Raw genomic sequence first — 16,298 nt, 5'->3', positions numbered from 1 at the left:
TTACGCCAGGCGAAGTTGTGCTTTGGCAAAGGGTCAATGTAACTATGCTAATTCACTAACTTGCGCAGTTTACTGAACGTTACCTCTTGCGCCAGACTTGCCTTCGCCACCTCAGACCAGGCGAAGTGCAATAGAGTAGATAGGGATTGCTTCAAAAATAGTTGAAAAAAAAAAAATGCTGGCGGTTTTTCCTTTTTTTTACATTTACATTTTTTGGGGGTACCCTCCTTCCCCCCTACATTTCCTAACATATGGCACCTAAACTATACAGTGGGCACATGTGTAGGGCAAAATAACAACTCTATTTTATTTTATGAAGGTTTCCCAGGCTTGTGTAGTGTAATGTATTTGCAGCTACATATACGTCCATTCAAGTTTAACTTGGCGCCGTATGCAAAATAGGCATCGCTAGCGTAACTTCGCTTTGCTTGACGAAGTAACACTTGCGCAAATTCGCTACCCTTCGCCTCCCTGAGCGCAACTTCGGATTTTAGTGAATTAGCGGCGCCCTGGCGAAAATTTGCCTGGCAAAGTGCGGCGAAGGTTTCGCTAGCGCATTTTCGCTGCTTAGTGAATTTGCCCCTTTGTGTTTTATGGTGTCTGTGTCCGCAGTACTAGCTCTGCATTAATTTAACTGTCTTTATAAGTAGATTTTTATTCTAATCATAAATTCTCCTAATAAACGGATGATCCTTCTGCCCTGTGATGGTGACACACCTCGAATGCTGAACCATTGAGCTGACAGAATGCACACTTTTTTTCTGAACAATTGGCTCATGATGTTCACAAGCATTGTTTGAGGGTGTTTAGATATGTCCATAGAGTACAGGAAAATTAGCACTCAGAGGAAGGAAACTGCATGATTAAGATCACGTAAGTATGAACTTTAGAATTTTGCTGATCTTGTAATTAAACATTTGTTCTTGTCTTAAACATTCCCACTTCCTTTTAAAATGCCTTTTCATTTAGATGATATCCTTTCTCAGGTCTTCACATTCTTCTTAATTTCATGTTATTTCTTTTGTTGAATGGACTGATTCTTTGTGTAACTGATTGCTTGCTATTGCTACAGCAAAGCTGGTAAACACATTTTATTTTAGAAACATCATTATCATTATTACATGTCTTAAAGTTTATTTTAGTTGGTTGGATTTAATAATACAATTTTGTTCAGTGATTGTCACATTCACACGTTTGTTAGTGTTCAAATGCAAGCACTATTAGAAATTTCATTTTGCACACTGAACTTGCATTTGTAGACACACAATAGACACAAAATAAGAGAAGAGATGGGTGATAGATAGATGCTCTTATCATAAGTCATCAATGTGGATCCCAGCAGAATATTTTTATAACTGCTTGTTATCACTAATTGAGGTCTATGAAGAATGGCTTAAACTATGTAGGCAATATCTTATATGTACAAATGCAATTATACAGGGAAAGAACGTTTAATTTCCAGGGCTCCTTTGCAAGAAAATGTCCTTGGCAAGGGTACAAGGATTATTTTCAACTAGTAAAAATTAATGAATATTTTTAGAATTTACATCAGAGATGTCCATCCTATGTACCTCAAGGATTCTCAGTGTCCAACCAATGGCTGAAGGGTGTCATAGGGGTTTTTGAGAGGAGTTATTTAGTAATTTGGACTTCAGGCTTCTTGTATTGCCTTGGGTCATCCTGTTGTCTGGCATCAGTTTTGTCTATCCAGTCATGTTTATATGTTTATGTTTAATGGAAAGTAAATTGTAAAGTAAATTGTAAGTGTAAATCTTACTCATGCATTGGCATTTTCCCCTATTTCCTCTGAAAATACTTTAAAAGTAACTTCTTACCTGTTCTTCCTTCTGACACTGTTTGTCTGGATGAGATACCTCCACTAACAGTCGTCACCACAACAGAATAGAGGCCTCCAGGTTTCAGAGAGTGAAAACTGTATTTATTAATGTCACTTGAAACACTTTCATTTTTGATTACTATTTTTTCATGAATTAGGAGAACTTGGTAAGAATCTACATCCCCAGGAGCTTTTATCCAATCAGCGTGCAAACTTGAGGTTGTTCCTTGGTTTTCTACATTTAAGTTAGTAACCTGTGCTGGGACTGCATAAGAAGAAGAAACATGGCACAATTTCAATATTATTTATGCATTCAGTAAATGGCAAATCCAACTAAAGGCATGTTCACAATTTGTTTTATCTGAAGCTTCAATGTTGCTGGATTGTTTTCTTTGATGCGTAGCTTCCCTGGCTCATATGACACCCATGAGCTCCATTGACAGCGCTCAAGGCTAGAAAGATGCTCATATCAACCACTCAATTCTGCAGTCAGCAATGGTTATAAAGTTTATCATGCAACCATGCCTTTTAGAAATAAATCAATAGTGACTATTACAGTTATTTTCACTATGCTTAATGCAACTTTTATTGAATTACATTGCAGCAGTGATTGTTCCACTTTAATGCTCAGGATGTGCATATTTCTACCATAAATGATCAGCTACTGACAATTTAAATTCCATTGCCCAGTTTCTGATTACATACTGTACATTCTCCCTGTGTATCTTAGTAGCTGTACAGCTAAAGATATCCCTATTTATATCATTCTGAGATAAGGCTGAATCAAATTATTTCGCCAAGACAGAGCAATTGACCTATACAATTTTAATAGGTTTGGATATCTACTACTGACCTATGTACATGTAAAATAGATGTGTTAACTGTTGGACAGTTCATACCTGTTCTTCCTTCAACAGAAGCACGACTGCGTAGATCTCCACTTATGCTGGTAACTGTGGCTATATATTTTCTTCCTTGTGCCAGATAACTAAAAGTGAACTCCTTGGCTTCTTTAGATAGAACTTTGTTTACAGGAGTAAGATCCCTGTCAGCAAGTGAAACCACATAGTTATCCCATTCCGCAAGTGGCATAACCCACATGATAGTAAGGGAGGATTCATTGGCATGCTTCACCCGAAGGTCCAGGACAGTCGATGGAGCTGATGGCAGAAATTGAATACAAACAGAATGGTTGCAGCATTGCAGCAGTCTGCTTAAATCAAAATATTTAATATTTACAAAGTTGTGTCAACAATAGAAATACCTATTGTTAATATAATAGAATGTGTTTTGCAGTTTAACACTATTTAAATGTTTGCCAAGTTCCCCTGATCACACTGCAGTGCAAAGAAACACCTCAGGAACAATAACTATGCCACTGCAATTCCAATATACTTGTTTCTTTATTTCAGACCATGATAGGCAAAAAAAAATTGCCTGTGATTTAAAAGTTGGAACATTCCATGGTTTCAAGATTTCCTCATAAGAGCACAGCAGACTCCTTAACTCACTGCCAGCCCTCCCACTACATTCTAGACACACCTGAACTGTGAACTTAACTTTGTGAACTGTTAATTTATTTGCACAATTCTAAAGGTTTACACATGTATATATCCAATTTCTGCCAATATATTGCACATTTCAAATGTTTACACATTTATTGTCTATTCTAAGTGCCTTTTTGTGATATGTACTAGCTGGAGCCACGTCGTCTCATCTCACTGTGTATTTGTATACTGCTGAGATGACAATAAAGTTTACTTTGACTTTGAGCTGGATCTTGAAAGGGTGGGACATTTCTGATAAATACACACTGCTAGGACTTTCCAGAAGTTCCCCCCCCCCAGAATTCTCCAAAAGGGGATAACTGCAAAGTGAGTTGGAATAGGGTGATTTTTAAGGCAGATTATGAAAATGGCCAAAATATCCCAGCTGGTTATTGCTGGTTAGTTCTTAGGGCACTTAGGCCAATTTTTTTGCTATTATCACTATTATTTTCCCTTACTTTTCTGAATGTGTACGAAGAGAATGCATCATAGAATAGAATTGGTATTAGCCAAAGCCAAACTGTCTGGAATCCATTATTCTTCCAATAAAGACTATGGCCAATAACAACTCATTACATGTTTATTCAAGTTAAAGAACTTTTTGAACTTATTCCTTAGCTCTCTGATTTTTTCTGATTATTTGTTTGAGTCTGCTAGTAATGACCTGTAATTTTTTGCTTTTTCTTTGAAATGCATATTACTTTTATTACATACATTAACTATATAATGTCAAAATTGGGGTAGGATTAGAAGATCACTATAGTTGTCGTTTATAAGCTCTGAAATTCCCATTGCCCCTAATGAATACAGACACATGTAAATGTAGAAAAACATTTCTTTTGCACAAGTACATTCACTAACCTGTTCTGCCTTTGCAGCGAGCAGCATTTTTAAATTTTCCACTCTCTACGATAACGGCAGCCTCATACTGTCTTCCAGGTATAAGCCCAATATCTTGAATAACATACTCTCTGTAATGTCTTTCTACTGTAGTGTTCACCAAAACAGTTGTATGGTTGTACAGCACTATGTTGTAACTGTCCCAGTCTCCAGAAGGTGGCACCCAACTCAGTCTTAGAGATCTCAAACCATTACTCAATGCCTTTAGATCTGCAACTTTTTCAGGGGCTGAGGGGAAAAAAATAATAAAATGAACAAGGAAAATTAAAAGACAGAGCAGGGTGGGAAGCTAATTAATAAGACATTTAAAAACTGCATCCATCTGCCAAATCCTGGCAGCTTTATATAAATGCTCTAAAGTAATTAGGATGAGTAATGGAATTAATAAAGAACACAATTAAATATGCATTATGGGCTACCCATTTAGAAATTAACAGTTGTTTTTCTTAAACTCATATGCTGCTCACTCCAAAACAATAACAGGGAAAAAAGAGACTTCCTAATCAAACAAAACTGCATGCAGGTATGATACATGCAGGTCAGCAGAAGCACAAGTAGCCGCTTGTTTTTTTCATTTCTTCTCTAATTTGTGATTCAGATTTACTTACAGCTGCCCAGTTGTGCATGAAATAAAACATCCACATGCAGTCAAACAACATGAAAGGCATACATTTTCATATTTATGGTGAAAGACCACTGTAAGCTTAAATTATGTAACTGCAATTAGACTTTATTAGGAATGATATACTTACTTGTTTGACCGGTTGCCATCCTGCTTGAGATCAATTCACCGGCGATGGTGCTGATGCTGACCTGATAAAAGTGTCCTGGGATGAGGCCAGTAAAGGTTATCTCTGTGGGCATTCGTTGATGCACAGTCCTGCTGTATTTTATAGAACTATTATCAGATAAGGTGACATTGTAGAAATCTAGTTTGCCTCGAGCTTCTTTCCACTGAACCTTTAGCGCATCTGTCCTGCCATCACTTTGCACAGATATGGCTTGCACTTCTGCAGGAGCTAATAAAAGTAAAAAACAAGAAATTTGCTTATATAGAATACCTGGATCACTCACAAAGAAAAGTCTTGCCAGTTTTTATAATACATATCAGATTAGACTGTCAAGGTATCCAAATACTTTACACCACGCCTACGTGTAAGCTTGATATTTTTGTAGCACTCAGCATTGTATCCAATTTTATAATATTTTGATACAGCATAGTGTTGTTACCTTAAGTTTTCTGCCTTGTGTGATAACTATAACAGTATCCAAATACTTTACACCACGCCTACGTGTAAGCTTGATATTTTTGTAGCACTCAGCATTGTATCCAATTTTATAATATTTTGATACAGCATAGTGTTGTTACCTTAAGTTTTCTGCCTTGTGTGATAACTATAACATCTGTTGCTTGGCATACCTTATCATTTTCCTTTTTGGCTGCACAAGTCTGCTTTATAAAATAGAAGTGGAAAATGTCCTACTTGCTACATGTAAGCACAGGCCCACTAAAAATACTGTTACTTACAAAACAAGTTAAACAAAAACATTTAAATTCAGTAAATTCAGGAATACAATGCTTTTGGTAAGCATTCTAGATCTAAATGTTCTCAAACTTAAGGTGGCCATACATGGAGAGATCCGCTCGTTTGGCAACCCCCGATAGGCCTACCTTGAGGTGGGCAATATCGGGCTGATCCGATCGTTGGGCCCTGATAACGATGGCTAACGGGCAGTTGGATCGCGGGACAGCATCAACGAACAGATGCGGCCGCGATCCAACGGGATTTTTAGTCCCGTCCAATCGACATCTGGCCGACTTTCGGCCAGATATCGATTGGGGAAGCCCGTCGGAGGGCCCCATACACGGGCCAATAAGCTGCCGACTCGGTCTGTCGGCAGCTTTTATCAGCCCATGTATGGCCACCTTTAGTCACTAAGTCATAATAGTAGCCAGCCACTTTTGTTCCACAATAATATTTTCAGAAACTATACCTGTTCTTATTAATTTAGAGTTCCAAGCTTTCAGACCAGCTGCTTCAGAGATCACTGTGAGGTTATAGATGTATCCTGGGAGAAGCCCATGAAAACTGTATGAAGTGATATTTTGTTCCAAGATCACTTGTGTTATTTTGCGATCTTCATTTAATAAAATAAGCCTGTAGATTTCAATGTGTCCATGACCAGGCTTCCATGAGGCGTCAATGCGGTCTGTTCTGCTGTTAGCATCAATACTCTTCACAGGAGATGGAACTATTAATAAAAGGCAAACTTGTTACGAAGGTGTTCATTCTAAATAATAATTATACTTATGCAGGAAAAAAATGACAAAATGCATTGTGTTTCGTTCAGCACATCAACCACTTCCTTGTACTGGCCTATATGCCAGCTACAGAAAGAACATCTCTGTTGCCAAATTAGCGCTATTTATTACTATCAGGCGTCATATCATATTATTGTGGTCTGTGCATTTCTTAGAGTTTATCAATGCATTCTTTCTTCTCTAAACACAAACTGGATATGTGCTGTATTCTCACAAATGACATAGGATTATTTTATTAGACCCAAAAATGCTGCATACATTCTTTATAATCTTAGAAACAATAAGCTATACAGATAATAGGCGTACATTTAAGAAACCTGGGTCTAAGATTCAACAAAGCTCAATTAGAGAAACCATAAAAACCATAAAAAACTTCGAACCTGTGGATGCATTGATCACAGATGCTGGTGACCGCTTGTTCCCAGAAACAGCAGTTATTTCAATGCTATATTTGGTTCCTGGAATCAGGTTCTTAAATGTCCCTTCTTTTATTAAGCTTGTTCCAGGAATTTCAATCTGCTCAACAATTTCTTTTTTGCTATCAAGTAACTTCACTTTGTAGAGGTCCACTTTGCCTGAAGACGGTGTCCAGTTAACTTGAACACTAGATGATGTGACTGAATTCATATTTACAACAAAACGAGAAGGTGGCAAGGGATCTTCAAAAATCAATGCAAGAATAAAATCTATTAGTAACAACAAAAGCACATTTTAACTGCATTTTGATGAATTAATAGAAAAGGCTGGGGTTCACTAACATTTTAGAAATATTTTTTTAATAATGAAAATAATGAAAATAGAATAGAAGAGAGAAGAAAAAATAAGAGGATGAGAAAAATGGTGAAAAAGGAACGAGTAGAAAAGGTCAATGGAGAACAACAATAAATCTAATAGGGAGAACAGGAAAGCATAATGGGGAAAACAGCTTAGTATAGTAACTTATGGGGACCCAAGGTGCACACATAAGTTGACATTTCCCCTTCAAAGAATGGATTACGTTTGCTAAAACACAGTTTTTTTTTAAATGCGTGATCATTCTATAGTACTAAGACAATAAAAGAAAACAAGAAAGCACATAACATTATTCTTTCTCACAAGAAATGCTCACAAACTAAGAATTTTGCTTCTTTTGCTTCTGCCCTGGCAAATATTATTTTGCATGATACTGCACATAATGTAAATCACTTTCACCTCAGACCTTCTCAAGTTAAAACAACAGAGCCTTCTAAGAGAAAAAGGCATTTAAGCTGGTAACATTATAGCTTGTGCTAACTCGTTAGGCCCAAAGAGATTTATAATACACATATATCTTTCAAATCCTATAAACATTACTGGACTTTAAAGAGAATAAACCCACGATTAGGCAATACAGCTGCCATGCAATGGATTCCCTCCTTCCAAACTGCACTATGTACAAAACCAAATATGGCCCCCTTTCCCCAGTACCTCTTGATAATCGGAAGAATAATGTAGCGGGTTAGTGGCTGCCAAACTTTGGCCACTTGACTTCCTCTCCTAAGCTCTCTGGCAGCAACTGCCAACCAGGAGTATATACAGCTGATCTAGTCCTGGCTTTAACTGCATAAGCTTCTGACCAATGATTGTTGCCTAGGAGAGAGAGACAACTTTCTGTAGTAGTTATCAAGCAGTTTGCTGTTGGAAAGGCATTGCATGGCATCTATATTGTCTTAAAGAAGAATAAAAGGTGGGATCACTGGGGATAGGGGAGTTAAGTACCTCCTAATAATTACAGTCGCTCCTACGATGGGCACTGGAGTCATGATGCCATTTCTTCCGTATCCCAGACATCCATTGCCCTAGTCAAATTCATGCGCAGTACAGAACTGTATCACCAGTTCTATACTGTGCATGTGCCTAACTCCAATAAGTGCAGGGGATGCCTGGGACACAGAAGAAAATGATGACATGATGCTTGTGAGTAAAGTACCACAGAAGAGAAACCAGAGGTAGGCGGTAAGCATCTAGAATAACTGGTAGTGTCTACATTTTCTTCTCCTTTAATAGATTCATTCTCTTTTTATAGTTTCTTTAGCCGCAATAATGGCCCCGAACTGTTGACTTTCTATTGGTTCAGATTACAGATGTACAATCTATGATCTGGCATCTCAAAATACCATTCAACACAGTGCAATTTTTACTTAGAAATATCTTCATTTTTTAACAATTTGCTGTTCCTTTTTAAAGGGGTTACTTCCTGGCTTGTAAAAATAATACCTGATGCAAATATTATTTATAGGGAAAACATATAGAGATAGATGTTATAAAAAGCGTTGTAAGTAATGATAACTAAACCAGCATACATCTATATATATAATTATTTTAGTGATTGTAAGTATGATGTTCTAAATTACAGAAAAAACTTGGAAATCCATTTAAACAACTCTACAAAATACTATGGCGATTATTCCAGGGTGAGCTGAAAACAGGTTACGTGCCTAGAAGGTGAAGTTTAGGAATTCATACTTTATCTAATCTATCTGACCCAGAGCACAAAACACTTGGTCCTTTTAACATCCGCTAGAACAAAGGAACAATGTGCTTGGGAAGTGCCTGGGCTGAAAGAGTCCTGTCTGGAAACAAACACTTAAGCCATTCACATTGTTATAAAACGTCTCCACTGGCTGCTCGCCATAATGCAGAATCTGTGTGATATTGCGCTTGACTGACCTAAATAACAGCTTTAAACCAGTTAGGATCATAAAACAATAATTATATCTACTAAGTATTCAAAATCATACATGAGTTTAAAAGAAGGCTGAAAAAATCAAGTCAACCAAAGAAGTTTAGCATTGGCTATCCAAGCTGTGGTGTTTGTGATACACTCACTCCTGCATTCCACTTGCTCCTAGCTCTAAACACTCCCTGCAATACTTTGGAAATGGGCCAGATGTCTTCTCTGGGACCTTCTGTTAAGTGTCTGATCTTTTCACTAGTCAGCATGCACCTGCTTTAGATCAGCTAAAACCTGTTGCCACTGGTGACACAAACAGCAATAAGGTTGGATAACTGTGTCTTTTAATACCACATGCATTCCCAGCTCTGATGATCATATCTGGCTAGTTGAAATTTAGTCATTTATGGAATCTGTTAATGTGTGACCAGCCTTAGGTCACACTGGTGTTTATTTTATTTAATATCGAGAACTATATAGAAAAAAACCTCTAATTTACATTTTCAGTGGTTTTAGCATGAGGTGCTGATCTTGGTAGAAATTATGGATAAGGTAAAATGCAGCCTCTATGCTCAGTGTAGTCTCTCATTAAAATAATACTTCAAAACTAAAATATGAAAGGCTTTGTCACATGTACTAAATGGCATGAAAGAGGATTCTGTCAAGTATTTATATAAATATCATAAAGCCCAAACAAACATATACTTTTAATTAATAAATACTGTTATTTTAAGAGATACAAGAAGCTACTTTAGAGCTCCTCGGTAACAAATATCTTTATAATTCATAGTACAGAACACATAATACAATAGGTGGTTTTACATGAGATTTTTTAAAATTACTTGGCTTTACTTTATACATACACTATATTAAGTTTCACACATGACCCATCTCTGTTTATCTATAGTCATATGAAAAAGTTTGGGAACCCCTCTCAGCCTGCAGAAAAATTTACTCCACTTTCAACAAAAAAAGATAACAGTGGTATGTCTTTCATTTCCCATAAACATGGAGTACTGGGGTGTTTTCTGAACGAAGATTTTTAGTGAAGCAGTATTCGGTTGTATGAAATTAAATCAAATGTGAAAAACTGGCTGTGCAAAAATAATTTTGCTAATTTGAATGCATGTAACTGCTCAATACTGATTTCTGACAACACCAAATTGGTTGGATTAGCTCGTTAAGCCTTGAACTTCATAGGCAGGTGTGTCCAATCATGAGAAAGGGTATTTAAGGTGGCCAATTGCAAGTTGTGCTTTTGTTTGACTCTCCTCTGAAGAGTGACAGCATGGGATCCTCAAAGCAACTCTCAAAAGATCTGAAAACAAAGATTGTTCAGTATGGTTTAGGGGAAGGCTACAAAAAGCTTTGCTGCAGATGGTGTACCTGTACATCTTTATACAATACAATTTATTCAGCGCAATTTGAACATCTGTATAGCAGGGTGATGAGAAAAAAGCCCTTTCTGCACTCACGTCACAAACAAAGCCACTTATTGTATGCAAAAGCTCATTCTGGCAAGCCACAGTTATTTTGGAACAAAGTGCTTTGGACTGATGAGACAAAAATGTCTACTGTCAAATTTGGTGGAGGTTCCATAATGCTCTGGGGCTGTGTGGCTAGTTCAGGGTCTGGGGCCCTTGTTAAAGTCAAGGGTCGGACGAGTTCAACCCAATATCAACAAATTCTTCAGGATAATGTTCAAGCATCAGCCACAAAGTTGAAGTTACGCAGGGGTTCGATATTCCAACAAGACAATGACCCTAAACACACTTCGAAATCTACATAGGCATTTATGCAGAGGGAGAAGTACAATATTCTGGAATGGCCATCACAGGCCCCCGACTTGAATATCACCGAAAATGTATGGGATGATTTGAAGCAGGCTGTCTATGCTCGGCAGCCATCAAATTTAACTGAACTGGAGAGATTTTGTAAAGACGAATGGTCAAAAATACCGCCATCCAGAATTCATGCTGAAGTCCAAGGATATCAAACTCTCAATCCATAAACTATTGTATATACACCTATCAGCATCCTCAACTATCCAATATTTTACAGCACTTGACTAAAGCATGGCTGTTTCAGGGAGAGGCTCCTGCAACCATTCAATTAGCACACACACATAGGAAGCAAAGAACCTTTAATGTAGAGAAGGAAGCACTAAGAATGGGAACTTTAACAAATATATATATTTTTTATAAAGAAGGCAGATATAGAAGATAAACAATCTTGAATTTATTGTACAAACCTGGTCAAGTTTTGAACTTGGAACATTCTAATGTTCTGGAAGGCTACTGACTGGTCCAGCTGATAAATGCTATGATATACATTCTAATTTATGCAGTTCAGAGATAATAGTGATTAATAATTACTAATATACTTTTGGCATTTTAGATAAATTAATGTACCAAACAATAAGAAGATTCATAGCACATAAGACTCTTATATAAAAGGTTCTCATTTCTGAGTACTATACAGACAGTTAGGGTCGCTGAAAGTGCTGTGGGCTGGCAAATAACCTGCAGAACCAGTGGTTTCCCAGCACATTGCGGCAGATCAAACTTTTTCCTTGACACCAACACATTCACATCAACACTGTACAATACCTCCTTCTCTTATTTATATAATGGCGCCTGATCTCACCAATACCTGATCCCCCCTCCAGTGGCATCAGTGATGGCCAGGTCACAGTGGGTACATAAAAATTTGGTTAGATAGTTTTCGGTTTGGGAGCGCAGGGGTTAGGGTTTTGAATTGGTTGACTTTTGGTTGACCTGTGCGTGACTAGTTACTGACAGCAGGCTTGGACTGGAAATCTGTGGGTTCTGGAAAATGCCAGAGGGGCTGCTATAAGGTGCCATAGAAAGTCAGTATTTAGTGGGCTGGTGAAGGCTGATTGGGCCTCTGTGTGCCTGAAATGCCAGGGTCTATTTTGATTCTCAGTCCAGACCTGACTGACACTTTTGACAGCTGAGCTGAAGTCCACCATTATGTTTAAAACAATATTAAATTGCTAATATGTCAAAAAACACAGAAAATTTATGTAAAGTGCAAAAGTGCTTGAAATGGGGAGTCCCTTTAACTTAAGATTCCCCAATCATGTAATGAAGACATGTTCAGTACTCATTATAAGATAAGCCCTGTGACACATCTATGGAAAAATACTCAGCAATGGAACAGTTTTTTTTATTTTGTTTTCTATAGCTAGGAAACTATAGCTAATATGCTTCCTTGAAAACGCGTCACTTCTGTTAGCTTTTCATCCCTTATCTAAACCTAGTGAAGGAAATCTTGGGTGAAGTGCGTATGTGTAAGTTACAACAAGCAATTTAAATTGTTTCATCTAAATGGAATCAGTGACAGAACTACCATACAAAAGGGTCTGCTGTATGATTCCTCCTCCTCAACCTCTGTTGCCTTTCAATTCTGGCCCTCCACAAACAAGAGAGCAGACAAGAGGACTGTGGAGGTAGGGGGAGTGGGGTAGGAGAAGGAGAGAGTGCATGACTGAGGGTGCAAGCCAGACCCCCAACATTTGGGGAGGGGAATGGCTCTGTAATGGTATGACGGTATGGCAATTTAACGTAAGGTTCAAACATTACTCCATAGCAACCAAATGGATCTTTTGGTCTTTTCAAACAAGTCATTAGGAAATGATACCTGCTCTCTATAAGTTACCAGACTTGATACAAAATGTATACCTTATTTGCTTTGTGTAAAATAGAATGATGATCAGGGACTCCTGACCTTATATTTGCAGTATGCCTGCTTTCTATAAGAGATGTATTATTATTCTGACAATACTAATATAATTAGACTATGTGCTAATATTCACTAAAATATGCATCTAATTATGATTCACTAAGATATGTGCCTCTACTCCTCATTTCATATCAGTTACTCTACAGAATTTTTCTCCAGAAATATGTGCTTAACAAAGAAATTCTCAGTTAAATGCTTACTCTGTTTCATTGTTTTACATTTCTTGTGATATACTCGAATACAGTGTATACTGATTAAAGAAACAATTACATTGAAATTTCCCATGAATCTTTTTACATATTATCTGACCTAGATCTATAGCTCTATAGGCTGTGGTTCTAAACTACAGCTGCTCAACTACAACAACAGCAACTGAATGATGAAGAGTCAACGAGTGCAAATTTACAGACTGAAGATCTCCTAATTTAAATAGAGATAAACCGCAGTTGAATATATTATGTCAGATATTTAAATAGAGAAGATCACACCTGCACCACTAGGAATTGTTTAAAAACAAGTTAAGGGCTACACTTGAACATATCTGATGTTTTGGCTTATTAGAGCATCATACAGAGTGTATTCATAAGAAGAGGGATATCGTAATTCTATTCCCTCATTTCTCTACTTGTATTTAAATATGCATTTTCACAGTGCATAGTGTAACAGACCATTTATGTGCAAGTCAAACAGTGCAGCATGCTGATTGCTTCTTAACTATAAGAAAGGACTATTACCTTCTAATTAAGCTATTAAACAGTAGTGATACTTATCTGTACCGTGTTATATATTTATTTTGTTTTTAATACAACTGAATCTCTAATAAAATCTATTAAGGCAGAATTTCAGAATGCCATGGTGAGATACTGTGTAACTGTATGAAACAGAAATGCAAGCTTCCTTTAGAAGTACACATAAATGCATCTGTCTTCCTACCTGTTTGCAGAGAGAAATTCTTCATTTGACCATCCCGTAGCGCTACAATCCTTAGGTCATAGATTGTTCCAGCCTCAAGCCCACTTAATATGCATTCATAGGAATCATTAGACTTTTGGATGGGGTTGCAGGAGGTTTCCCAAAAGTTATACGAGCTGCAGGTCAAGCTGAAGTTGCATTGATTGCCTGGACTGGTCCACTCTAAGTAAATAGACTGCGAGGTAACCTTTGCATCTGTATCGTTGACTGTACATTTCACTGGTTCCACATACTGAAAAGAATGCACCGGTAATTGGCCATTAATCTATCTGGTTAATTTAAACACTGACAAATGAAGGTACTCAGTTCAACATAGTGCATGAGCTATGTAATATAATTCATATAGATATACACAAACACCAAAGACAATTTAGGTAGAATACTCACCTTGATGAGGTTTAGTAAAATCCACAATGAGAGTCCAAACGCATAGCTCAGCATTGCGAGGAGCCTAATTATAATATGCTTTCTTATATAACAAATTACATTGCAAAATCTTGACAAATGCAAATTCTCCAAAGTTAGTAATTAGGAAAACAGTGCCACATTTTTCCCTGGGAGTGTGAGGGTCACTATGAACAAAACTTGAAGTCCTAACAGCAGGTGAATCTTTGTAATTTCTTTCTGAAAGGGGGTGCAGGAAGGGTGAAAGGTACTAAAAAGATCAATTTAGGTGTAGAAACGAAGAAGAAGGTATAGTAGACAACGTCCTGCAGTTCACAGATTGCCATTCTGTCCCAGTCTAACTGTGTTCTGTCCTCTCCATTCACTTCCGCAATCAAGAGTCAGTTTCCTCGGTTAATTGTATAGCAACAATAATGAGCTGGGACCCAGGAGCAATCCAGCCCAGGCAGAGCAATCGTCAACACCTCCCCACCCCCTGAAGTTCAAGAAGAATGCAGGCTGTCTTCAAGGTACAGGTTTTCAAATACCAACCCCTCCAATGTCCTCTGGCTACTGACCGGTCAGTGACCTGCCCCTGCATACATATTAATAAAGTTCAGTGCTCTATTTGCCCTTTGTGCCCATTCTCTGGACACTGCCATCCCATGCCAGCACTTTCACTTTTCTGCTCTAAAATTTATTTGCTGTGAATCTTATTTCTTTCTCTCTCCAATTTTCCTCTCCCCCACCCTGCCTTCCTTCCTCCTATCTTCTCATTTTCTCTCTCAGGCATGTTTCCCGAGGCTATTTTTGGACCTTTTTGTTTTCTTTTCATAAAATGTTTGCACATTATAATTTCACCCAAGCAGCCTCACCCAGAAGGTTGTAGTCTTTCACCAGTTCATTTTGGCCCTTATTCATTGTAAATGCCCTTTTTCCCCAATACAACTCTGATACATGCTATATGCTGTATTCATTATTTAACATTGCATATCCTGAACTATTCTCTGTTACTACTTACTTAACGGGTTTATTCACCAAACACTTTTTTTCAGTTCAGTTGTTTTCAAACTGTTCACTTAAACAAAGACTTTTTTCAATTTCTTTCCATCTTTTATTTTTTACCATTCTCCCAAAATGTTAAGTTCCTGTGTCTAGTGTTTCAATCTGGCAGCTCAGTTAATCCTTATCGGAAGCAAAACCAGCCTATTGGCTTTATTTAATGTTTACATAATTTTCTAGTATATGTAGATACAAATTACAGAAAGATCTATTATCTGGAAAACCCCAGGTCCTAAGCATTCTGGATAACAGGTCCCATGCCTGTAATTGGAAAAAGTCTTTATTACTGGGGAACTGTCTGAAACCAACTAAACTAAGAAAAGTGTTTGAAGGTGAACAACCCCTTTAAATATAGTTTGAAAATCTCAGCCAATGAAACTGTTAGCACAAACCGTTATATGTTTGTAAACTATTACTGCAGAATCTTCATCATCAGTTTTTAGTTAAATAAATGCTTATTATTTGATTATCATGAAAAAATAGTGACATACAAGCTTCAAAAACAACACTAAAAGACAATAAAAGTTTTAATTAAGTACTCCAGTGCTTGGATGCAGTTGACCTTTATCTACATAGGAACAATCTACAATTGTACAAATCACAGGAGCCAAGCAATGGTTATGGTTACTGAGTTATATCGTCACCTAATTTTTAATACTGTATGTTATATATCGTTACATATATACAGCTCTCCTGATGGACATGTAGGACTTTTAGAAATGTGTCCTTTCAATATTCTGATAAAACGTCTGTATATAAATTCTTTATGTAAGGACAGGTGATAATGCTAAACGGGTCCAGAAGTAATATAACAAG

The 16,298-nt window shown here is 37.3% G+C and overlaps 1 protein-coding gene across 2 annotated transcripts in view; it reads right to left on the bottom strand.

The window, feature by feature from the left end:
- LOC108713150 (receptor-type tyrosine-protein phosphatase beta) overlaps positions 1 to 16,298 on the bottom strand; it is a 59,838-nt gene that overhangs the window by 25,746 nt on the left and 17,794 nt on the right. The window contains exons 1-8 of one of the 2 annotated variants that reach the window (XM_041588608.1): positions 14,424 to 15,175; positions 13,998 to 14,268; positions 6,988 to 7,266; positions 6,280 to 6,537; positions 5,037 to 5,303; positions 4,246 to 4,512; positions 2,737 to 2,997; positions 1,836 to 2,102 (exon numbers count right to left, since the gene is read on the bottom strand). In XM_041588608.1, coding sequence (XP_041444542.1) covers positions 1,836 to 2,102; positions 2,737 to 2,997; positions 4,246 to 4,512; positions 5,037 to 5,303; positions 6,280 to 6,537; positions 6,988 to 7,266; positions 13,998 to 14,268; positions 14,424 to 14,477 — 1,924 coding nt within the window. In that variant the 5' untranslated portion in view covers positions 14,478 to 15,175. Of the gene's footprint in view, positions 1 to 1,835; positions 2,103 to 2,736; positions 2,998 to 4,245; positions 4,513 to 5,036; positions 5,304 to 6,279; positions 6,538 to 6,987; positions 7,267 to 13,997; positions 14,269 to 14,423; positions 15,176 to 16,298 lie in introns of those variants that run through there. The other variant, XM_041588607.1, reaches the window with a different exon arrangement.

This window comes from Xenopus laevis, chromosome 3S (genome assembly GCF_017654675.1).
Source record: "Xenopus laevis strain J_2021 chromosome 3S, Xenopus_laevis_v10.1, whole genome shotgun sequence".
NCBI classification, from domain to species: Eukaryota; Metazoa; Chordata; class Amphibia; order Anura; family Pipidae; genus Xenopus; species Xenopus laevis.
The sequence above is the reverse complement of the archived record's forward strand: the minus strand, read 5'-3'. Positions and strand labels throughout refer to the sequence as shown.